The sequence below is a fragment of the Anser cygnoides genome, chromosome 3 (genome assembly GCF_040182565.1).
Source record: "Anser cygnoides isolate HZ-2024a breed goose chromosome 3, Taihu_goose_T2T_genome, whole genome shotgun sequence".
Taxonomy (NCBI): domain Eukaryota; kingdom Metazoa; phylum Chordata; class Aves; order Anseriformes; family Anatidae; genus Anser; species Anser cygnoides.
This window is the reverse complement of record NC_089875.1, coordinates 41,490,108-41,515,187: the sequence shown is the minus strand read 5'-3', so window position 1 is coordinate 41,515,187 and position 25,080 is coordinate 41,490,108. Positions and strand designations below refer to the sequence as shown.

The 25,080-nt window shown below is 35.0% G+C and overlaps 1 protein-coding gene across 13 annotated transcripts in view; it reads left to right on the top strand.

Moving 5' to 3' along the window:
- RYR2 (ryanodine receptor 2) overlaps positions 1-25,080 on the top strand; it is a 421,309-nt gene that overhangs the window by 176,334 nt on the left and 219,895 nt on the right. For all 13 annotated transcript variants that reach the window (XR_010830264.1, XM_066993993.1, XM_066993989.1 and 10 more), the window contains 5 exons: positions 5,016-5,115; positions 7,545-7,641; positions 16,802-16,876; positions 19,849-20,005; positions 24,553-24,717. Coding sequence is in view for 12 of the 13 variants with exons in the window: in XM_066993993.1 (XP_066850094.1) it covers positions 5,016-5,115; positions 7,545-7,641; positions 16,802-16,876; positions 19,849-20,005; positions 24,553-24,717 (594 nt within the window). In the remaining variant the exon portion in view is untranslated. The remainder of the gene's footprint in view (positions 1-5,015; positions 5,116-7,544; positions 7,642-16,801; positions 16,877-19,848; positions 20,006-24,552; positions 24,718-25,080) is intronic.

Genomic DNA, 25,080 nt, shown 5'->3' with positions numbered 1-25,080 from the left:
CCCTTTATCCTGTATATACAATGAGGCAACACTTGTGGGGAAAAAAAATAACACAGGATCATGTCATTGAAGACTGTAATACGATGCATACACCGGAAGCCATTCAGTTTTGATAGGCTACTTTGATATTTCCTAACTTTTGATGCTTGCTTCTGCAAAATTCATGTTTTGTTAATTAAAACACTTGTGTCTAATCATAATAAATGATAATAATTTGGAAGCATAGTAGCTGATGTACTTCAGACTTTTAATGGTGATAGCTCAGAAGGAGAAGTAATATAAAGAGGGGGGAATGCAGACTACTCTCATCTATCCTCTGCGAGATTCTTACGCTTTCCTGCCACGCATCTGGAATTGCCCGCTGTCAGCCATGTGATAGTGTATTAGATGATACGTGGTGGCTGATTTGTAATGGAAATTTCTGTGTATCTGTGTGCTTTAGCTGCTCCTCTCCCTCTTTTGATGGTACCTTTATGCTGAGTGGAGAGGCTGGAAAGTGTTGATATAGTGCTGGCAATTTTTTCTATATCAAAGGAAAAGTTCTCTCTGCTTGCAGATTTGTCAGCCAACTGTTTAAAACACTCCAGAGAAATGCAAAGAAAACAGGATTTTTTTAGAGCTTTAAATCCATCTTAAATTTCCTGTGGTCTGCCTCCTTTGACTCAAAATTTAGATAACCATTTCTTTTCTGCAGTGTAATTTTACCTATATTTGTTCAAACTTTTAAAAAGTATTCATAAATGTTTCAATAAATGTGTCTTGTCTCTGTTAGACATAAACACAAAAAACTAATGGCATGAATATTTTACACAGATGCTGTTTAATTGCTTGTAGTTCTTTCCAAGAACACTCTTTCACGTGACTGAATGATCTAATTTATTTTGACAGCATTAGTATAATACTCAGAGTTACATATGTAATATTTTTCCATCACTGATTCAGGTAATAAATTTTAATAGAAAAGATACCTAATAAGTAGGAAGATAACATGCTTTAGGTTCTAGAGAGTGCATCATTTTAACCTTTTGATTTCTGCTGAAGCTTGCTAATCCTTCTTTATTTTTGTTTGAAGCAACACGTTTTTCCTTTTCTAATAAAAAGAGGGTATAATTTTTTTTCTTTTCCCTTCTTGTTTTTTTTTGTTTGTTTTGTTACAGATACAGCTATGCACTTTTTTACTTCTTTCCCAAGATATAAATATCCCTGGTGTGGATGTCTTTCTGTTTTGCTTTGCCTGATCTCAGGCTGACTAAAGAAAAATAGAGATACCTATGAAGTGCTCCCCCTCACTCTGCCTGCATTACTGTTTGTGTACCTACTATGGGAATGGTGTCTGTTCAAGACCCGGAGCACCTCAGAGGTTCTTGGGCCATTGAGGATAGGTGCCTAAATGGCATGACACTGATTCTCTGTCCTGATCATTGAGGTCACTTTAAGCCAGAGAGAAAGAGAGAACAACAAGGGCTGTCAGAGCCTCTGAGTACAGAAAAGAAATAGGCTGAATTGGATCATATCTGTGACTGCATGCAAGCAGCCTCCATCTCTGCACCAGCTGTTACTAACTCTTTTGAAGCAGTATGGTTTTTGGTGCAGTTGTGTGCAGTAGTTAGGCATTCTGGGAAGTGCTCTGCCCTGTGCTTAGTTCTCAGATTGTGCCAGAAAAACAGCTTTCTTTATTATTACTTTTGTTATTATCTCATTTAGAAGAGGCTGATAATGAAGTCAGAGACATCATAATGTAAAGTACAGATAGAAATCAATACTGCTAGGTGAGATGTCTGTATTGACACATAATAGTTAAGATGAAGCCTGAAGCAAAAGCTTTGCTGTCTTTGTTTTTCTCTTCTTACATGTGCACGTTTTGCAGAGCAGAAACACTAGGTGCTCTCTCTCTCTCTAGAGCCATATATATATATATATTTATATAAATATGTATATATATATATATTCTTTCTGGGGTAAAGTAACTGTATACATTGAAACACTGTCTCTTTCCAAAATACAATCTGCATCTTTATCTGTGGCATCTGTGCATGCCTTTGGTGGAGACTGATTGTGAAATGTAGAATGCATCATCTAATTATCTGCAGCTATTGTAAATGCAGCTATGCTGCTACAATCACTACTGAAGGGTTCTTGTGGAAATAACCTTCTGATTCCTTAGTTCTTTAGTGAGCTTGAATATTCAGTGTTCTTGAGAACTTGAGAACAGAGATGTGACTGTGTTACTTTTCTGCAGAGTAATATAGCGTTTACAGCATGACGGTCAGTTCTGTTGGAAAACCTATGGTACTTTGGGAGATTTTAGTCTTGGAGTTTATCCTTGAAAACTGCATCTAGACTGTAGTGTTTACTTCTATTCATAAAATACTGTAATTTAATTCTGAAACATTCTTAGAAAACATGATTAAATGCTATTTTAGGTGATTATTATTTTATCAGCAGGGTAGGCAAATCTAGCTTTTTGGTTAAGCTTGGACACCAGAGCAGAAAGAATAATATTGGGGTGAGACAGGAGGCTGAAGAATCTCTCTATAACGAATTAAGACCTATCACAGGGTTAGAATAAATAGCAGGATGACCAAACCCCAGGTATTTCTGCATTGCAAATGTTCCTTCGTAACTGAAAGACATGCCCTACACAGTCTTCATGGATAATAGCAAGCTGCTGCTAGGTACAGAGGCTGCTCAATGTCAGTTTGAGTGTCATGTCCATGTCATGAATGTAGTGTTACAGAATTCATGTTTCATTTTGATGGTTTTATTCTGCTGAAAGTACAAAACCAAGCAGATAAGCTCCAAATAAATTAGTCAGGCAGCAGATTTCTTTAAAACAACATTGGGATAGTGAAATCCCAGCACAGAAAATTTAGGCAATACCAGGATTAAGATTGCTTCTCTCCTCCCCTCTGGTCCCCTCCCTTCTCCTCTCATCTCCCCTTTTGCCTAGTTGAATACTTGATTATCCACTGAGAAACTACATTCTCTGGGGTGTCAAAGTTTCATTTTATTGTTTGCTGCAAATGATATACAGAGAAATAATTTAGAACATTATAGATTATGGAATCTTTTCATGCCTTCATTTGTAAATTGAAGGATTCAGCTGGAAATATAGGGATGTGAGAGAAAGAAGAGGACTGCAGATATATAATCTCCACTCTGTAGTCATGTGTTCAATTAAGTCATTTATTCAAAACTTTTAATAGATATGATTCTCTGGTGGCTCAACTTGAGACATCTGGGTTATAATCAGAGTTGCAACCGGAGTCTAAAGAACTGGTAAAACAATAGGTGTTCTGAAGAGAGATGTTAGCAATCAATTTTTGTTCCATGTTCTATCTATAAAATGGAACGCCAATTCAATAGATACCTCTGTGTGTAAAAATAAGTTCATTAACATGTACAAAACACACAGTTCCAAGAACTGCTGTTGATGGCATCTAAATGACAGGGTGGTTATTCTCTTCCTCTTTTGCCTGCCCTGAACGATCTGTTTTCCACAAAAAGTAAATTCCCTGCTTGGTTTTTCTGGCTGAATTATTCTGTCCCTAATTGGAATCTGTGCAGTGATCTCAGTTAGAGGAAACCCAACAATAAAAATAAGGCCATGGGGGCAGGAATGGGCCTTGAGATGTAGTGGGGTTTGTAATCTTACAGCCCGGTCTGCCATTGACTAAGTTATGTATTTGCCATAGTGTGAAAGTGGTTGTTCATTCACTGAATATCCTCTATGACATGTGGTGAATAACACTGGTGCTGTAGAAAAAAAATGACTTTTGTATGTCACTAACTGTTATGGGAGCCACCTAAGTAAGCTGATGCGCTATTTCCTGTACCACAATGCAGCTAGAATACATGCGGCCAGGAAAACAGAAGGACTCTATACATGTTGCTGGGAATCTACCTCTTTCTAACATCCATTGCCATTTTTGTCATCTGTGGTGTTAATGATTTTACCCCAAAAGTGTGAATGTTGTTCACAACATTCAGAAGTAGAGATTAATACTACTATATAAGCCCAGTTACTATCCAGTAACTTTTTTGATATGTCTAAATATTACTGCACTTGAAAAGTTATAACCTGGTAGGATAAATGGTATACTACAAAGCAGCTGCTGATTTATAACATGTAGTTCTAGAATTTTAAAATCCTATAATCTTTATTATATCGTGTTTTGTACTTATGGTATGTCGATAGAACTACCTGTGGGACAAAGGTTTTTGCATGGATGTGATGCATAATATGCCTTGAGATTAAAATTTCTGAAACAAAAATGTCATTGCACAAGCTGGAAAATGCACAAAAACAATGACAAAACAAAACAAAAAAAGAATTCTGAGAAGAGAAAGCATCTGAGACACTCACCCATTTGAGATACTCACCAGAAAGAAGTGCCATTCTGGCAGTAACATAGTAAAAGCAGAGCACCTGTTGCATTCATAGGCAGTAAATAAATCTTTCAGGTAAAGATATTTTATGGATTTGCTTGTATCATGAAAACTTTGTGCAAGGAAAAAATATATTTTGGAAACTCCCACATGTGCCTTACAAAGTCAATGACTTGATTACTTGATTTCTGTGATCTGATGACATCTTTAGGAAGACAGTGGCCAAGAAATAATTAGGTGTTGAGTTACACCCAAAATATAGATTGATGTCACATCCCAGTATTCAAACCCTGGAAAATCTCATTGTATACAGAAGAACACCAGTGTAAGATCCCTGCAGCATTTAATGATCAGTTCTTCAGAATGCTTGCAATTGTCTAAGACCCCAAAGATTTGACCATTCTGTGTCATCTCTATGTTTCTTTGAGGCAAATATGCTGTATTAGTATTCTAGTTTTATATCCACTGTCTGCTGAGGAGTACGCAGGTCTGACTTTGTGATTGCTTTTACAAAAGGAACAATTTAGGTATGATAGAACAAAGAGAAAAAATGATATTATTGTTGCATATTGCAATGAGATTTTTAATTAACCCCAAATAAAAGACTCCCTCTTTCCTGTTTTTAGCATCTCTCCTACGGCAATGGTAGCTTACATGTTGATGCAGCCTTCCAGCAAACACTCTGGAGTGTAGCACCAATCAGTTCAGGAAGTGAATTTGCCCAAGGTAAGATTGACTCAACTTTAATTATTGAAAGATTGATGGTAAATGAAACAGCTGCCAAGTGTGACTGAAGTATGGGAGTGGGATTGCCCTTATTTTTATTTGTTAGATTGAATATTTATAAACAAATGTTCTGAAAACAGAGAGGGAGAATTATGCTGAAAGACATATTGATGGTTTTCTACATCGTTGTTTCTAAGTGCTGAATAGCTAACTCAAATCTGATTTTACTAAAGTTATGTTAATATTTAAACCATTTAAAAACAGACGTCTTTTGATCCTGGTTTAAATTATTATTTCAGATTATTCAGATTTATGCAATCTTGGGTACAATTTCCTAAGATTGAATAAAAATAAATGCTGTTTGGTATGATAAAATTCTCGTGTGTTGAATAACTCTGATTATTTGTATATGACTGAAGGTCTTTTTGCATCAGCATGTTACCTCTTGCCGAGCTACAAAGTCTAGCCAAATGATGAATCTTAAAGAAACTGAGGTCATGTTAAAAACAACAAAGAACCTGAGAAAACCTATTGGATAAATTCCCCCATTTACCCCAAGGATTTGAGCTGAGCAGAGATTTCTGAGCGTTTACAGTTTAGGATTGCTGTGTCCAGGCTAGGTTTGTGCTCTTTGCTCTGTTGTCAGGCACAGTCTTTTTCAAGCACAGTCTCACTGGTGGCCTTCCAGAAAGGAGGAGGTATAGAGAAAGAATACAGAAAGAGATCAGAATACGGAAAGTTTGGATCTGAAGTTGGGAGATAGTAGGTGGTCAATAAATTGTCATGATGTATCTGAGAAAGTAAAGACAAGAACTCAATATGGGGACAGAGAGGAAAACAAAGGATGTGCACTGAGGTAGTGCTTAGGAAAAGGAGAACTGGGAGTAACTAACAAAATGCTGAAAACTAGATGCTGAAGTAAAAAAACGTTGTTGAGGGTCACATGGTATGGGAAAACAGTCTGTTTGCAAGGGGATGGAAAGAAGAATGTGTCTTGTGAAGGGAGTGTGAATATGACACTTAGTGTGTATGACCATATTCTACACGCTTCAGTAAAACTAACCAAACTAGAGAAAATGACATCAAAATGGAGGAAGAAGAAAATAAAGAGGAAAATAAATTGTTACTATCTGGCCATCCTCGTAAAGAAAAGATAAGCGTAACAGATCAACAAGTGCTATAATACCTTCTCTTAATCAAAACTTCCCATTAAAAATAAGTGTTTAGGCTTTTACTCTTCTATGTATTTTCACAGAGAGGAAAACACATTTATCTTTGCAGGACTTGTGAACCATTTCAGTTAAGTGAAATTACTTTAAAGTGAAAGTAGTGGATAAATAGTCCATAAAATGAATTAGGATGTTGAGGGGAGGTAGATAAAAGAAAAAGATTTTTTTATGTACATTTCAGCAAAACTGTTTTACACAGAAGTCAGTTAACTAAGGCAAAAAGAGCCTTAGAGTCAGATCAAGTAATTTTGCTAATTTTGTTCTGTGATATAAGCGAGGGGGACAAAACAAAAGAAAAACAAAATAGCTACTCAGGCAGAACATCTCAAAGTTGAAGAATGCAATACTAAAGTTAGCCACATAAATACTAATCCGAAACTGATTTCAAAGATTTAAAAAAAAATATATCCTAAAAAAGATTTCCTGAGTATATAGTAGCATCAAAATAAACCTGTGAAATGTATATAGTATGAATGTTGGGCATTCAACAGCATTTTCCTGAACAGATGTGTCTTACTGCATAGATTACTTACCTACAGCTTGTTAATATAGAAATAGCTTCCAAATATTATTCCAATAATATTTTAAAATGTTTTTGTTACAATACTAAATCCAAGGAATTTGTATCTGTCCCTGTATGCTGGAGAGACAAGTGTTTGGCTTTCAATTTGCATGTGCAGTGGTGGTGGAGTCTGTAAAGGAGTTATTTCTTTGGATTCCAAATAAAAAGTGTTTGTATGTTGGAAATCTTAAGTCAAGCAGAGTTTTGAGTTTTTTCTCACAGAACAGTTCAAAAGACACCAAAAAGAATTTTATAATTAATAAATAAACGCATCCATGTATTGTTAGTATATAAATTGGAATCCTTAGCTTAAATAAAAGCCAAAAATGAGTTGGTGAAATGGAAGAGAAGTGTCTCCCACTTTGTGTGTTATATTCTGGGAGGGAAGTGCTTTGTAGTTTCAGTTGGATCAGTCTTTTTCTGACTTGCATGAACTTGTAATCCTGATCTGCTGATCTCCTGATCTGCCGTTTCCAACTTGCTGACTTGGAACTCTTCTCACTTGGCTCCCCAGGGCATGGGACGTCTTCCCCTTCCTGTGACCCTCTTTTAAAAGAAATTTTAACAGAAAAACAAAACAAAACAAAAAAAACCAAAAACCCAACCTGATTCACTTTATTTTTCTATCTTCATTCCAGGATATCTGATAGGAGGGGATGTTCTGAGGTTGTTGCATGGTCACATGGATGAATGCTTGACAGTCCCTTCAGGTGAACATGGAGAAGAACAAAGAAGGTAAGCTTCCAGTCTAGAATAGAATAAAAATAGGTATTACTGATTCAATATTGAATGTCACTGATAGTATAAATTTTGGAAGGATATTCTTACAAGATGTATTGCTCATATGAAGGAATGTTTTTGAGATGAACTTTGGACATGAATGTCTTGGTGTTGTGATTAGTGATTTTTTTTTGTACTAGTTAAGTCTCTCCAGATGTAAAACAGTAGTATCAATTGGAAGTGGACTTGGTCCAGCAGCATGAAACAAAATGTACTCAGCTGTGTGTGTAGGTGCTGAACACTGAACATTTGAAATGAACATTTCAAGTTTTTTTTTTTTTTCTTGCTTCTTAGCTTAAAATCAAATTTAGGAGAACAAGTGCCTCTAACCTTTGTATCTATTATGTTAACAATTGTGTCGTTCTGATGTATTAGACTGCATGTTAACCCTGTTATTGTGGTTATGATTTTATTATAAAAAACTATATTCACTTTTGTTTTATTTCTCATCATTTATTACTTCTGTTATTATTAATCTTACTGTGTTTTTTGATATTTTATTATAATCTTTACTGACTTAAAACCACTGTGAATGAAATATATATGCATCTATATTGTTTTTTTTTCTGTACCACATATAACAACTCAGAACATGGTATGTTGAGATTATTGCTGAGTCCTTCAAGGCTACTAATCTGGGTATCGATTTCAAGTGTACTTGATATGATAGTCTAGAACTTAAATATTGACAGTTTTCTTGATTAAAGGAATCCTAGAATGGAAGTAGAGAAGTGAAGATGGCTCAGTATGTCTTTTCTCTCTCAGTTAACTAATTAACCCAATGGGTGAGAAGACGTAATGAAAGTGGCAGGTCTGGGTGTAGTGATTGCATGGATGAATCGAATATAGAACAGAATGAAAGTGTGTTTATTTGCTCTAATAAAATATACTCTAAACTCCAGTAGGATATTGTCATATGATTTATCCCTACCTTCAGCTTGAGGGTTGCTAAATAATAATGTTGATTTGGCAGGGGGGTTGGAACTAGATGATATCTAATTTCACTTCCAACTCAAACCATTCTATGATTTTGTTTGTTTAATCCAGCATATTAACTAGCTGCACTTCCGTGATAAAGAAAGTTCTGTTTATTTTAAGAACTATTCATTCATTTCCAATGAACTTTCTCAGTTCACAAATAGAAATGTATTAAGTATTTTTCATGTTATGCGTTATAAAGATAAAAGTCAGATTGGAAACTGACATAAAAAATCGTAAAATTCTTCTATGAATTTTTAAATATTAATGATAAAACTTCAGTGGTTTCACATATTTTTTTTGACAGCTTCCAGGCTATTTTTTCCAGTTTTAGACAAAACTACTTTTTAAAAATAGAAGCTATTTCAAAACTCTGAAGGTTCCTGTTTTAATTACTATGTAATAAATCCATTATAGCTTGGAATTTTTTGCTACTATTTCTATCCTCACCCCAGAAGTGACACTGGGAATAAGATAAATAAATAGGATTGTATAGTGTTTGTTCATATTTCAGTTCAAATCCTGCAAAAATCCCCTTTGGAGTTTGTAATTGCAGTGTAATTGCAGATCTGTAGAATGATTAGGCAAAAATTAAAAATTTTATTCTTAATTAAAAGAATAATAAAAATTTAAGAACACAAAAAAATCTCTCTTTACAAGAAGAGTAACATACAAAAAGCACAATAAAAGAGTGGTGAGTTGGTAGGTAGGAAACAATTCACTTTTTCTTCTTGTGCAATCAGATGTTGCATCTTTGTGGTCCTATTTCGTAGACTGCAGATCAGTGCCTTAAAACAGACCATTCTTCTCTCTACACTGTCTGCCTTTTCCCCTAGCTCCATAATGCCCTAAAGGAAGCAGAGTTAGTACACAACAAATAGGACCAACAGATATATCATATCTTTATTTTTACTGAGAGCATTGCCAAGAAGCATTGCCTCTCAGTATCTCATAAACACCAGATTTGATATTCTGGAGTTCTTCAGGAGCTTTATTTCACAGACTGAAAATAAGTTTTATTTCTTTTGTCCATATTCTCCTTTTTGAAGTTTTTTTTTTTTTTTGACCATTATAAATGTCTTTTACTTATAAACCTAAAATCTATGACTACTTTTAATTTTATGGAGCATTCTGTGTCCCACATTTTCTCCTCCCTAACTTATTACTAAATTTAATTATTGCTTTAAAATTCTCTTTCTATATCTATTAGTTATGAATCTTGCCCATTCAAAATAACATCTAAAAGCATATATTGTTACACCTTCTCTGAATTTTCAGGGTGGATGCATACCTTATTTTGATGGGTAGTATTTAACTGCTGGTAGAATGATGTTAAGAATATGGGTAATTTAAACAGGTAGGAAATTGTAAGATAAATCATTTATCTTTCATTTTAAGTTCCACAACTTTTGCACAAAAGGCATGCTAAAGTATGATATATTTGGAGTGCAATAATTCCATGTCATCCTTTCATTGCCTTTCAAAATAATCTGGTGATAGATTTCTGTGTCAGTGCTTGGCTTGTTTTGTTCCAGTGTATACCCAAAGAGCAGCTCAGCTCTGCAGAATGCCAGTGTGAAGGAACACTGAGAAGTTCCATGTCTGTTATGACTCACTAATTCCCATATCTCATTTTTATTTTTCTGCAAAGGCCTTCTCTCATGCCTTTTCAAATAAGTAAGAGATCAGATGGCCCTAAAATAGCGGTTTTATTCTATCATGTAACCTGGTATCTAATCCTGGAATGAATAAATTGTTTTGATGTGAAGGATCTTCCTAGGCAGTTTCTAAAATTAACTGCTGTTTTTCTCTATTCTTAGAGCATTGATACAGTTACATAAATTTGAGTATAAAAGTGTTCCAGAGATTACCAGAAGTCCAAAATGAAACAGACAGTCTCAAGCTGTTTATACTCTTACGGAACAGCGTCTAGCACAGCTGGGACCTGCAATACAGTGACAATGCAAATAATGTATTAATGATTACAGGACATAACAAACCTTCCTCCAAGGCAAGGTCATCCAAATCTGCACAGGAAGAGGCCTAGTACAGTGGAAGATATAATCCTATAAAAAAATATATAAAGTTCTCTCCCGTTTCTCACAATTTGTTTTGAAGGTGTACTTTGTTTCCTCACTTAACTGATGAGCTGGTGTGTCCCCCCAGGTAGTCCTTACATTGTGCTACCATGATCACTGGCAGGTAGGGTAAAATCACTGTGCTTTTGGAAGAGGTACCTGATAATTGAGTGGTGAGATGCGACTGCAGAATTAGCAGTGGAAAAAGAGTAATGTTCACGGCTAGCTTCTGACATAGGCAAAGAAAGTATTTGCCCAAGATAATAGGGTGGTTAGAATCATAGAATCATCTAGGTTAGGAAAAGACCCCCAAGATCAGCAAGTCCAACCATCAACATGGCCTACTGAGTCCCATAACTATACCATATCCCTTAGTGTTATGTCAGCATGTTTCCTGAATACATCCAGGGATGGGGACTCCACCATTTCCCTGGGCATCCAATTCTAGTGCTTGAATGGGCTTAGGAGGATGATTTTGTTCCCTCCCTCAGATAACTGACATCCAGAAGTCTCCTTTGGCCTGTACTGGATAGTTGTTGCATTGTTTCTTGGATGTACAGTCCACCCTATACTGTCCTCTCACTTTGCTACCTCAGTTCTGGAAGGAGCGGTTGCTGCTGGGGCAGTGGCTCTTTCTTGCCTTCTCCCTCTTACAGGCAGCTGTATTGTGTTGTCTCTAGTGTGTGCCTTCTGCAATGGCAACAGCAGATTGCAGCATACAATGGGGGTAGGCACAGAGGCAAAGTGTCTGGGCTAATTGCCAAGTCTGTCATGTTTTGGTGCACTTCAGTGTGCACCAATGAAGCTGGTACCTGGAAGAAGCATTCTGATGTTGCTCTACTACTGAATTTTATCAAAATTGCTGAAAAATCTGCAGTTCTCTCTGATAACACTATATTTTATGCAGTGATATTTAGCTTTTGATGTAATGCCAGTAACCTGTGATTCAAAGATTACATCTCTGAACTATAAATAGTTTTAAACTTCAAGTATTTGTGGAATGGGAGAGTCAGAGGACTGATTTAAACAGTTTCTTGCAAGTAACAACTCAAGACAAACAGTAAAATAATAATTTATTGATTGTCTGAACTATTTTTTCCCCTCAAAAAGATGTAGGTAGGATCAGAAATCTTAATACAGGTTTTAATAATTATAGTGGTGTGTTCACCACTATGCTGCAGGATCTTCTGTCCACTCAGAAATGTATTTTTTCCTTTGGGAAGCAGTTTTAAGTAGATTCACCTGAACTTGCTAGGCTTAGTTAGTTAGCTTCATTATTAGAAAACATTCTGGTTGGATGCAGTGCAGATGGAGATATTGATGTGATAATATTTTGTTTATTTGATATTACACTAGAAAATAAATAGTGGTATTGTTTTTAAAACACTACAGGGAGTCTGGGCATGACCCTGGCAGTTTTCATTAATTCTGACCCTGATGAAGTACAAAAAGAGAACAAGCATAAGGTTAAGTATGTACAATTTCACTGAATTAAATATGGTTTGCTGCATGTTCTAATTCTAATTAGGTATGTTGCTTGTTTAAGGACAGTGCTTAAAGCCTTGTGTGTAGAATTTTTAAATTGTGTTTTTATTATTTAAAACGCATTAGTCTTCTATAGCAAGCTAGACCTAAACTTTGCAGTGTTGTTTCTGTAGCTCTTCAATTCAGATTTCAGAAACATTTCTAGGTAGATTAAAAAACCGATATAGTTGTAGATATGCAAGTGAAAACATGGTATAATCAGCTTGGTGTTCCTGCCCATTACTTTGATACTGTTTATCTTCAAAGCCAGGGGATAATTCTATGACAGCACATTAGCTGGGAGCCTGCATTTATCTTGACTTCTTTTCTTTCCTCATTATTTGTGGCCTGGCTCCCATCATTTGGTCTGATAAAAGTGGTGTGTGAATCGCGTCTGGGGATTGAGGCAGACCCCAAGGATTTCCTTGTTGTAATTTTTTGTTTCTTGAAACCAAACTACTATATAGTCTTTTCCACTCTTCTCCTCCTGTTTTGAACATGAGAAATTTCTTAACCGTTTTTAATGCTTCTTTTTCTGGGGGGTGGGGGAGATTGTATATAATTGTTTCAAGTGACTTCAGTCTGCTGGATAGTCTTTGCTTTCATTGGCTTTTTTTTTCCTGCAGAAATGGTGATGCTTTTTCTTTTGGTACCCTTTGCAAATTATTGTTTTGAGCCTTTGCTTGTGTATTTGTAATCTCAATGGAATGAACAGTTCTTCCCCGATTGAGTTGGCTGGTATCTCAAGGAGTTGGTCCTGGTGTGCTTGTCCTGCTCAGTGTGCGCTGTCCATGGTGCAGTAATTGCAGCTCTGATCATGGCCCTACGAGGCACTTGGCGAGGTCCTGCTCCTGTGACTCTTGACGTTAAGGGGGATTAAATGGATTAACGACATATCGAGGAAGGAATTGGTGCTTTAAGTTTAATGTACAGTCATAGGTCAGACAGAATATGACTTCATTACACCAACAATTTGGCTAGGTTAAAGTTTATAGTAAATATGAACTGAACATGCTCAAAGATTCTCAATTTCTTTTAGGTATTTTCACAAAAAAAAAAAAAAAGTGGTTATTATCCTTAGTCCATAAATGTAGATTGAGGAAATAAAGTATTTTGGAAAGAAGAGGAAAAAAATATTAAGTATTAGTGTTATGGGTGTGGCTAAGAAGGTACAAATTATCTTGAGCCTTCTAGGGGAAGATTGACTCATTGTAGCTCTTGTTGTCCTCTGTTTTTCTGCTTTTATTTTTCCTTTCCTCATGCATTTACATTATTTATAATTTCATACTAAGCTTTTGTAATTTACAGGCCTTCTCTACTGTTTGGCAAGACATGTGCGTGCATCTTCTGTGCACTTTGCAACCTGACATTTTATTTTCTCCAACATATCATTGTGAATCTCTGATTAATCTGATTGTCAAAGAGATTTTTTTTTTTTGGTTATTCACATGTCATTAGAAGCAATGTCTCATTTGACTAGTAATATCAGTATCTATGGCTTAATACTGCCAGTTTCAGAAAGGATTAAAATGTTATAAATCATACTTCCTTTTCAGCCCAGAGCTGTTGTCTAGAGTATATAAACAGAAATTAGGTGCATCCTATCAAATAACGTTTTTATACAGAACCGTTGCTAAGGAAGTTGATTTGAACATTCTCAGAGCAGTTTACTATGTTCATTTCAATGACAGGAGTAAGAAATGTACCTTAGATTTCTTAGACAAAATAAAAAGGTATGAAGGTTTCTAGGTTATGAGTTTACTCAGCTGCTGTTGGGCAACATGGCAAGGTGACTAGAAGATGAGATCTTTCACTCAAACCTAACTTCCACATTTTCACATTTTCCATAAAGGAAACAATATCCAGCTAAAGGCTAGATTGCTAGATTTTAGTGCTTTGTGATAGGGAGCGTTTTTTTTTTGTTTGTTTGTTTTGTTTTGTTTTTCAGGATGTATTTTTTGTCTTGCTTATAAGAAGTCTTGGAGCTCCATCCTTGATCCCAATCTTTGGGCTTTTGCTTTTACTTCCTTGTAGATTCCTTGATCCATAGCCCTACAGTTTTTTTGGTCCTTCTCTAGATTGCTGTAGCATGCCATATTGCTACTGTACCCCTTTATTCATATGGATATAGGAGACAATCCCAGGATCTGATTTTTTTTGGTTGCTTGTGTCTTATTTTTATTTATTTATTTATTTTCCTTCTCTTTGGTAAACAAATTGCAAGTTTGTATTTAGGATTTCTTCCCTTATGTGTCCCCCCCCCCCCCCCCTTTTTTTTTTTGTTTTACATGACCATTCCAAGACGGATAACTACCCTTTGAAAGAACAGAGAAAATAACGAATGGACAGTCACATAAAAGAAAGCTACTTCATCCATAAGAAACCATTCTTTTAAGTTCACAACGGGAGGTTTTTTAGATGTTTTAAATTACAGTGATCCCACTGCTATGTATAATCCAAAGCTCACTTCAAAAAAGTACTTGGAGAAAGTGGTGACAGCTTCTGTTTCCAATGTGAGAAAAACTTTAATCCCTGAAAAGTAACAAGGTATCAACTTAAAAATGAAATACTCTGATTAATTTAAGCCTTTGCTTCCACCTGATTTCTTGTATATTTAGTGACTGGAAAACTGCCAAATAAAATTGTAAAATCCTGTAGTACATGAGTGCAAGAATTCTGAACGCATTTTTGTCAGTGAGGTTCATATAGACATAAGCCAGGACGTAATCATAAACAACTGGGTGATATCTGATCTAGTTATTATTTTGATTTTACAAAACCAACCCAGTCTGTTAGTTGTAAAACAAAAATTTAAACAAATGTCAGCAGAGAAGAGAGTGTCTGAATAGTGAAGCAGCTGAATACCAGATTATCATTTGCATTTTACTGTACTAGTGAAGGTCAATTTCAATAAAAGATAAGATTGACTTTGAGTTTTGTTCCCTTCTGTGAGAGAAATATGAGAGGCTTACTAATATTTGTCAGCTGCTATTAGCAGATAACCACTGCAGCAAATGACTAAGATAAGTGGAGAAAATACTGTCTATGAAATCCAGGGGAAGATTTTGAACATATTTATATATGCACCTAGAACTCTTTCTTCATACATGGAACATGCTAATGGTTATATTTATGCATGACTCATGAATACTCAGTGTGAATGATTCTGTAGTGAGGAATATTTATTTTGTATTTTGGCTATACAGAGGAGTATACTCTAACTTACTATTTTGGTTTTGAATGATGTCTTTCAGTGTTTTTTTTCTCTGTACTAAGCAATCAATGCCTCTGGATTACATCCACAGGAGGGCTTTGGAAGCTAAATCCTATTATGCTCCTAAGTAGGTGCCTGACTATTAAAAAAAATCTTTCTAACAAACAATGAGAAATGCCCCAAATCTCAGCATTGATATTCTCTAAAGTTAAGCCTCTGTCTGTTTTTGGCAGTGTCCTATCCTGGTTGAAGATCACAACGTTTACTCGATCCTTAAACTCTTCCAGGATTTGTAGAACTGGGCCATACACTTGCAAGTGTTTCCTTGCATGCTTGATCTGATAAGCATAGTGACAGCATTCCTTTGCATATGTGAATCATTTTTTCATTTTCCCAAAGTAAAGGCCTGGGTTTTAAAATTCTGGCAGTGGTTTAGGGTAGCAATAAAGGTGCAGGCAGGCAGCAGTACAAAGAATGGCTGCCTAAATTTGGAGCACCAGCGCTTAATATCCACCAGACTCCTCAGTGCTTGCTCTAAAGAGAAGCCAAGTTACCCAATGCAGTGCTTTTGGTGATCCATTTTGTGGATCTGAATGGATCTAATATGTATTGTATATCTATGCTTAGAATAATGGAAAAAATAACTTTTTTTTTTTAGGTTCACCGTTTTTTAAAAAGACACTCAGATTTATGGATATATGCAAAGAACTAGAGGGGTAGTTATATATCAAAATTTGGAAATAGGAAGCTGTTAACTTGTGAGATGTGTGAAGACTGTGCTTGTGAAACCTTGGGTGCTATGATAAGATAATCAAATATAACACCAAACAGGTGATTCTTTATAATTCAGTGTAATAAATTGTATAATTATTTTGACAGTGTAAGTTCTTAGAAAATGCTGCCTTTCATGTAAACTGTATACAGTGATCGCAAATCCTTATTATTTGATAATTTTTTTCTTTTAGAAGCTATAAATATTGTAATTATCTTTTTGTTTGTTTGTCTTTTCCTGCAATCATTATCCTTAAAAAAAAAACAACCGTAAGAAAGATGTGTAAGAGAACACCATACAAATCTCATTTTTATGGGTATCACAATAGTGGATACTGAAGACAACTGAAATAAAAATTGTTTGAGGAACTACGTCTGAAGGCTTAATTGATAAGACCTGATTTTGTATATGATAAACTTGAGAATGTGACAATTGCAGTAATTGTCTTGGATGCCTTAAGATGAGAGATGTAGTTAAATTGTAAAGCAAATACAATGATTTTATACAAAAAAGCTGAACATTTAGTATGTGCCTTTGCTTGGTTTTCAGAACTGTCCATTACGAAGGTGGTGCTGTGTCAATTCATGCACGTTCTCTTTGGCGATTAGAGACTCTAAGAGTTGCGTAAGTAAAACCTCCCTCAGAAAAGAAGTCAGTTCAACGGGGTGCTTTTAGTACAGTAAGTGTGTTCCTATAAAATCCTATTGATAGCTGTAAAACTGGATTGATAATACTAAATCTTCCTCAAAAAGCGGTATATCACTTTCACAAAAAATTAACTTACCATAGAAAGCGTGTGTTTATATTGCAGCTTTTCCACTACACATGCTGCTTTTTAAATTTTATTTTAAGTTGCTATGGCTATCAGTGATCTCACGATTTTCTGTTTTTATAAAAGTATATGACATTCTAAAGAAAACCAGTTCTAATTATATAATATACATGTGCCACCTCTAACTTGTTTAAGCTATTTGAATGTCTGCAAGGCAAAAATTTACAAAAACAAACAACCAAACAAAACAACCAAACAAAAAAACCAACAAAAACTACTTTGCAAGAATGCTGGAATGATAGCAAGGAGTAGTGCTTTCTAAAAATTTATTTATAATGGTAATAATGAAAAATGCACTGTAAACTTTTACTGAAATTTTATTATAGTATGTGTTTGTGAAATTTCTAATGACTAATGATTGCTTTTAGAGACTAAATCAGGGCAGCTTAGGAGAAGGTTATGCTCTAAGGATGCTATTTTGTGTGCATTTTATTTAATGGCATGCTGTTAAACGTCATTGCTAGGGCAGTGACATTTTTGCTTTGAACTAAAATTGGCCCTGAGAGTCCTTAAGTGACAGGAGTGAAATTGTAGAAAGATTTCTGGCTTTTTATTTTCCTTATAGCAAATACTTCTCTAGTAAACAGTGGTGCCAGAAGAATGTGAGAATTTGAGAAATTGCAGGTTTCTATTAAGACTGTCATGGGTTTCAGTTTGACAGGCACTGTATAAAAAGTTCTGAAGTGTATAAATATTTTAACACGTGACTGAGAGAAATTGTGAGAGGAACAGGAATAATGACTAAGCAATGGTAGTAGTAATCTTTCTTTCCAGAACATAACTTTCTTCCCAGAAAATTTATATATATAAAACAAGTCCCAAAAATAACGCTCACTCCAAGTCCATCACCTACATATTTTCTTGTATAGTATTCAAATGGCTGTATATATTCACTGCCAAACTGCAGGCACATGACTATTCGTATATCCCTACCTGAAGCCTTCCATCAGTACGAGTTCTTCCTGAAATGACAGGCAAATATAATATTGATTCTGTTAATTCGATATGATTTTGCAGGAATCATTGTTTCTGAACTCTCTCCCTTATAGTCAAGAACCATTGCAAAAATTGCCAAGGCAGTCTGCATGTGTATTCATGCTTGCCTCCTTGATGGCCTACCATGGAACACCAGATACTATCATGTAGCAGGGCTTGTTTTCCTGTAAAGTGACAGGAATGTGTATCCTCATGTTGCAGAAAAGGAATATAATTAGTCAGAAATGGTTTGACCAGATACTTGCTGCTCAGAAAGCTTTTGTTCTAAGTGCACACAAATTGTTCTTTTTCCTGTTGTACAGACATGAACTAGGAGCATGGCTCAATTGCAGTACATTTATTATTTTCTTTTTTTTAGGGTCCACAGCTATTGGGTCCAAATTGAGTCAGACTAGAGAAAAGGTAGCTCCTCAACATGGCCCGTGATATGAAAGGAGGAGAACTGATGTTTTTTTTTTTCCAGACACAACAATGCAGTAGCTGAGGTTCATGACTTGACATTTTACTTACTTGAAAGGCAGAAGAAATTGTGCTAGAACACTGATATGTAGATGTACTTTTATAGAGTGTACTAACTTTGCTGTGCAGAAGGTGGGGGAAAAAAGAAACACATTTCTAAGATGCAAAGGTTCTGCATTTCCTGTCTTCCCTCCTCAACTCAAGAGAATATTTCATTTATAAAACAAGATAGTAAAGGGGAAAAAACCTTCATTCTTTTGGCCTGTTTTAAAATGATAAATAAAAGGTTTAGAATTTTAATATTGAAATGTAATAAATCTTGTTACAAAACAGAAGCCAGATATGGCTCCTGCATTTGAAAAATTGTGCCACTTTCAAGATGTCTGCCAAATCAATTTTGCATACTTGGCATACAGTATGACCAACAGTTAAGAGAGATGCTTAAACAAATGGATATTTGCATTAAATAAGTAAGCGGTTTAATATATGTGTGAGGGAAAATGAAAATGAATTAAACCCATATAAGTACCTATATAAGCAGTGTTTACATACATCTGAAATGTGAACTTTTGAAGATACGTCACTAGAAAAACATCCTAATTGTAGCAATTTCCCAACCTAAAGAAACTCTGAGAACCCTTCTGGAAAGGCCTAGTGAAATGCAAGCCATAGCAATCTCTACATGGATTTCTCTTCAACAGTTAATCAGAAGATCAGAGTTTTGGGGGGCTCAGTTCGAGGCAACAAGTTAAAAAACCACAGTCTGTATTTCAGCTTCAGTTCTCAGGGAGCTTAGATAGAAAATCTTTACCTTTCTTCCTTCAGTTCTGCCTATAGGAAATCGAGAATCTGGGCCAGTCTTTGTTTGATCATTTAAAAAACTTATTTTTTGCAGATTAGATAGGTTACTTGCACAATCAATAAATAAAGTGTGCTGACTGCTGGGAGTGTGCTCTGGGAGTGTGAACTAATTGTCTGCTGGTAAATGAAATGCTGGAGAGAGAACTGGGTGATCTAAGCTCCTGGAGTACAGCAGGTCTTCTTCAGGCTGTCTGTATCTTCTCCCAGGACGAATTCAGTCTGAACTAAGGCAGCCTGTGCAAAGGAAGAGGTTAAGATCATTTATAGTTTTTAGAGTGGCTTTATGAGAGGTGGCTACAAAGTAGTCATTTTCTTGCTGATAATCCGACGTGTAATTTTACACTTTTACTGACTATTTAGTAATATAATATGCTTTAGAATATCCTTCTCAAGAGTTAAATTCTGTATCTTGTTTTAAAAAACAAAACATTTCTTCTGAACTTTTTAGGTGGAGTGGCAGCCACATAAGATGGGGACAGCCATTCAGATTAAGACATATAACAACAGGAAAATATTTAAGTCTCCTGGATGACAAGAGTCTTCTTCTTACAGACAAAGAGAAAGCAGATGTAAAATCTACGGCATTCTGTTTTCGTTCTTCCAAGGTATGGAATCAATGCAGCATAATCATAACTGGTAATAATTCCAATCTCTTTTCACTGATTAAAAAAAGAACTGAGTATAATTAATAACTAAAAAAAGATAGGAGAATAACTAGAAGATGATAATTTCAATTGCCAATTGAAAAGCAGCTTTCACGTTTGCAGAGAAAATACTGACAATGTATCCCCTCTAAATCTGAAGATTCAGAAGAAATGTAAATTGTCAACATTTATTGTTATTTTTAACTGTATTATTTGCAGGAGACTTACACATCATACTAAACACAGTAGTTTGCCAGTGCTGCATTTAAAAATTAAGTGGGAGAGAACCAGAAAGCTCAAGTTTTTAGTAATGTCATATCCAGAGCAGAATACTTTTCTCAGGTACTCAAAGTAACATATGTGAACACACACATACACATCTCTCTCTCTTTTTTTTTTTTTTTCCTCCCCAAAACACAACATTCTGATGTAGAAGTTAAAAAGTAAGTAGATCGGGAACTTCTTACAAGTTAAAATTCTTTAAATTCAGCAAAATAAAGAAATATGGAAGCTTAAAGATATCACAAGACAAAGAGCACTCAGAAGACAAGGATATTTTGAAGAGATAAGTTTATTCTCTTTTTTTTTTTCTGTGAATTGTGTTTTATGCCCTCATTGTTACTCTAATAATTATCATTATATGAGAATTAAATTAGGCATTCATGCAGTTGAAATTTGGAGTATTTTTTTTTTTTAATTCTGCCTGTCTTTACAGAGCATGTGATACCCACAGATTTCTCCAATTTATTGCCCCAAACATATAGTTGTTTTGCAGATTCAAGTTTGCAGTGATTATGTTCTGTAGATTTATTTCTTTATTTGCTAAATACTGATGGTTTTCTTTGATTAAAAAAAATTATTAGTTTATTATCACTTTTGCACTGAAATAAGACACTTTACCTAATTGAAAAATGTTTATATATACAATCCACTTTTCGTCTCCATCATCTTTTCAGCTGAATGAGATAAATAAATTTTTGAAAAAATCTATGGCTTGTATTTTTGTCATCACCTGTTTCTTTGTAAAAAAAAAAAAAAAAAAAAAAAAGGAAATATATTAATATCAGCTAAAAAAAGTGGTCATGAATTTGCTCTTTCCAGTCAGTGAGATCTTCTAGAATGTCAGTCAGTCCTGAAAGTGTGCCACAGAAGGTATAGGTTGGGTCAGATGACAAAAGATAAAATTGAAAGGACAAGCCTTAATCTCTTGAGTCCTTTTCTGAAAATTGAAAGGAATTATAGAGAAATATTAGAGCCAAATAACACATTTAAGGCTAGGCTTAATAGAATAATTTTGTTTGATATTAAGATAAAATCATGTAAAATGATTTTGCCCATTTCGCCCACAAAAATGTGGGGGGATTGGCCTGTATTCTTGTATGCATGAAATAAAAATGATATTTATAACAAACATGTCCTTCTGGAGAAAATCTGGCACATTGTTCAATAAATCCGTTCATTTCCAGTGTATTCTTACTGCTTTGCATCACTGAGGCAGTTTGCAGACTGTTGCTAATAACAATTGCTCCTGTTTATATTTTACTGTAAGAAAAGAAGGCTTTTGATCTTTATTTGTGTATAAAAAGTTGATGGTCTGAGAATGGGACTAGACTGCAAACAAAACGGAAGCTTTTATTTAGAAATATCCTATGGAAAGACATTGCAGGTGCTTTTGTAATGACAGGTTATAGTAAGAGTGTAGTGGGCTGGAAACATGCACCATGTGAGGTCCATACCAATATTCAATTATTAAACGATAACATTGTTATTTCAGTCTTTTTTTTTTTTTTGATCCTGATTTTCACTGATGAACTTTTTAAAAGTAGATAGTTAGATGGATTCATTATATGTACTTTCTCAAATACCTGCTGTTTATTGGCATGAACCCAGTACTCCACTCAAATCTTCTAATATATAAGCACTTCTGGTTTCTGTTCCCTCCCCACAATAGCTGAAGGTCTTTAGGCTCCCAAAAGATTGCTCTGATGCCTGCTGTCCCTACACGATCCACTAGCTTTCCATTTTCTCACCTATATTTAATACCTCTTTTACCATAGCCTTTCCTGGCTGTACTCTTTATCTTGCAGGAAAGAGCTCAACTGAATGTGACTGAAGGGGCTCACTCATGGCTCTAAACTTTATATGCAGAGTTGTCGGTGTACTTATATAAGCAAGGACAGGGATTTTGTTTGGCAAATTGTTGGCACTGCAATTTCTTTTCTAAATAATTTTAACACGAATAAATTTAATGTGGAATCAATGTTGCAATATCAAACCCCTTCAATTTCTGTTATACTTAGTAGATATAAGGAAGTACAGAATATTCTTTAAAAATTAAGAATCCCTAATAATGTTGACAGTGTTATATGAGATAATTTGTGAATTCACATCATCACATCTTAAGAAGTTGGTTGTGAGAAGACATTAGAAAAAATAATAATCTTAAGGTGTAGAAACACAGCACTTTCACACAGGCTCACGTTACCTTCTAGTTATGAAGATGATTCAAAACACTGCACCTGAAATCAGGCTGTCCCTTTTTCATGTGATAGCAGGACCTAATTTATTTTTTTTTCCTACATCATTATTTGTGTGCAATGTCCTACTATAAGTAGCTTTTCAGTTTCCAGCTGCTTTTACTTGTTACTTGTTAAGGTTACTTGTGCTTGCTCTTGAAACAATTTAATACAACATTTGGAGAAAATGTGAACAAAATAATGAATTAATAATTAAATAGAAGCACATAGTAACTTGGTAATTGGTATCAGATTTACTAATAAATCAATTATTACCATCTATCAATGAACAGGATTTTAATAAGACTAAGCATTTATGAAGGTGAGATGTTTACAAGATAGTGAAATTAACATATATATCCTAGAACAGTTTAATAATCTGAATTGATGAACATATCTCTGGGAGCTTAGTTATGAAAAATTATAATAACAGGTCCACCTGAATATTAATTTTTCTTGTTTTTCTTTTAAGTTCTTCAAAATGCATTCTTAATTGTAGCATGAACTATTTATTATGAAAACTATTTTGTTTTACTTTATATATATTAATTATATAATATATAAATAAATCAATTTATATATAATAATATATAAACATATATATTAATTTATATTAATATTAATTTCTTTAATAAATTAGAGTTTGTTATGTTTTCCTTTCAAAAACCCAGTCTCTGTCATATTTTATGGTGAAGCTGTCTCCCCAGATTTTCATGGTACATGTGTATGGTGTAAATACTCTTTTTAAAAATTAAAATTAAGCAGCTTCTTGTCTGGGCATGGGTGAGCAATTATAGAAGCAGAATACTGCAGTTATTGCACCAGTAAGCCTCTCTGCTCTGTTGAAGCTGTGAAAGGGTGAATGAAACAGCAACTGCACTATTCCTGTGGTCTCGGTTTCAACTGCAACAATTATGATGTATTCCCTTTCTCCCATAAGAATTGTGAGTAGTTTTTACATCAGTGACTCGATCACGTGAATCAGAGCTAACCAAGGTTTTTGGTTACACTCAGTGGAGAAGATTTTTGACTAAACTGGAGCTGGTGTTACAGCCTCAGGAATGGGTAGACCCAGCCTGCAGTGAAGGTCAAAACCCCCTGAGAAGTTTTGGGAATAGCTACATTAATGCCCTTCTTAATGTTAAGAAGATGCTATAGATCCTTTGCAATGCATTTTTTGTCCATACTTACCTGTGGTTTTTACAACTAGACCAGGCAGACAAGATTTATATCAAGTTGAGCCATGTGCTTTGGGAGAGATTAAAGAGATCTGTCATGAACCTGAATGCATAGGATATTTGTCTTGTAAACTGATGTGTGTGGGAAAGCAGTTGGTTCTTGTAAGAGCTAGATACTTCTGAAATACCTGCCGTCTCTATAGGACATCAGTTAGATTGATGCATGGGCATGACATTCTTCTTTTACAGCATGTCAACAGACCAATGTGAAATGGTTTTCTTTTCTCGGGAAATACTGAACCTATTGTTAGGCAGTAATAGGCTAATACACAGTGGCAGGCTAAAGACAGTCTTTCTGTGACAGCTGGAGATAAATTGCTATGAGGTGTTCATCTTTCCCAGTAGGAAAAAGAGAAAAGAAAAGAAGAGAAAAGGAGGAGAAAAACCTGCTGGAGTTTAGTGCTTGATTCAGCTAGAGAATTCAATGTATTTGTTGTTGTTTTGTAAGCTCAGTAATATCTCAGTAATGACATGGACTGTCAATTACGATACAAGTTCTTTCCCAGGCAGGTGAAATGAATACACTCTCCTAGTATAATGAGCCACGTTTTTACGCAAATGGGATCTGTATCCCTGTCTTTTCCCTAAATGTGTAACTAGATGTTACACTTCCACCAATTTTTAATTGTTTCACTGAAGAAAACTCTTACATACTCTTATAGATCCTATACTTGAAAACTGCCAAGTATTCAATATTTGATGCAAATATTAATGTCAGTAATTGTTCTCAAATATTTTTTTTTTCCTCATTCAGGAAAAGTTGGACATAGGGACAAGAAAAGAGGTGGATGGAATGGGGGCACCTGAAATTAAATATGGAGATTCAATATGCTTCATACAACATGTAGACACGGGCCTATGGCTCACGTACCAGTCTGCTGATGCAAAGTCTGTAAGAATGGGTTCTGTGCAGCGCAAGGTAAGACTGTAAATAGGAATGAATTTCATTCAATCACAGTCTGAGAAGGCAGAGAGGGAAAATGAAGAGAACTACAGGAAACAGCTAATTTCTAGTTTTAAAATATTTTTAGCATTTCGTTGTTTCAGTGTAAAGGCTTTTCAGTTGCATACTGAAAGTCAAATTCGTGTGATATACTTATTTCCCAAACTGAAAGCTGAACATCTACATATCTACTTGCCAATAGATATTAACCCACAAACATGGATAAATCTGGATACAATTGATGGAAAACTAAAATACAAGTAATAGCCTGCAATATATGTTAATATTTCTTTCTTCAGTGTGCTGCAGTTTGGAATGAGGGGACATTAAATTTAAAGT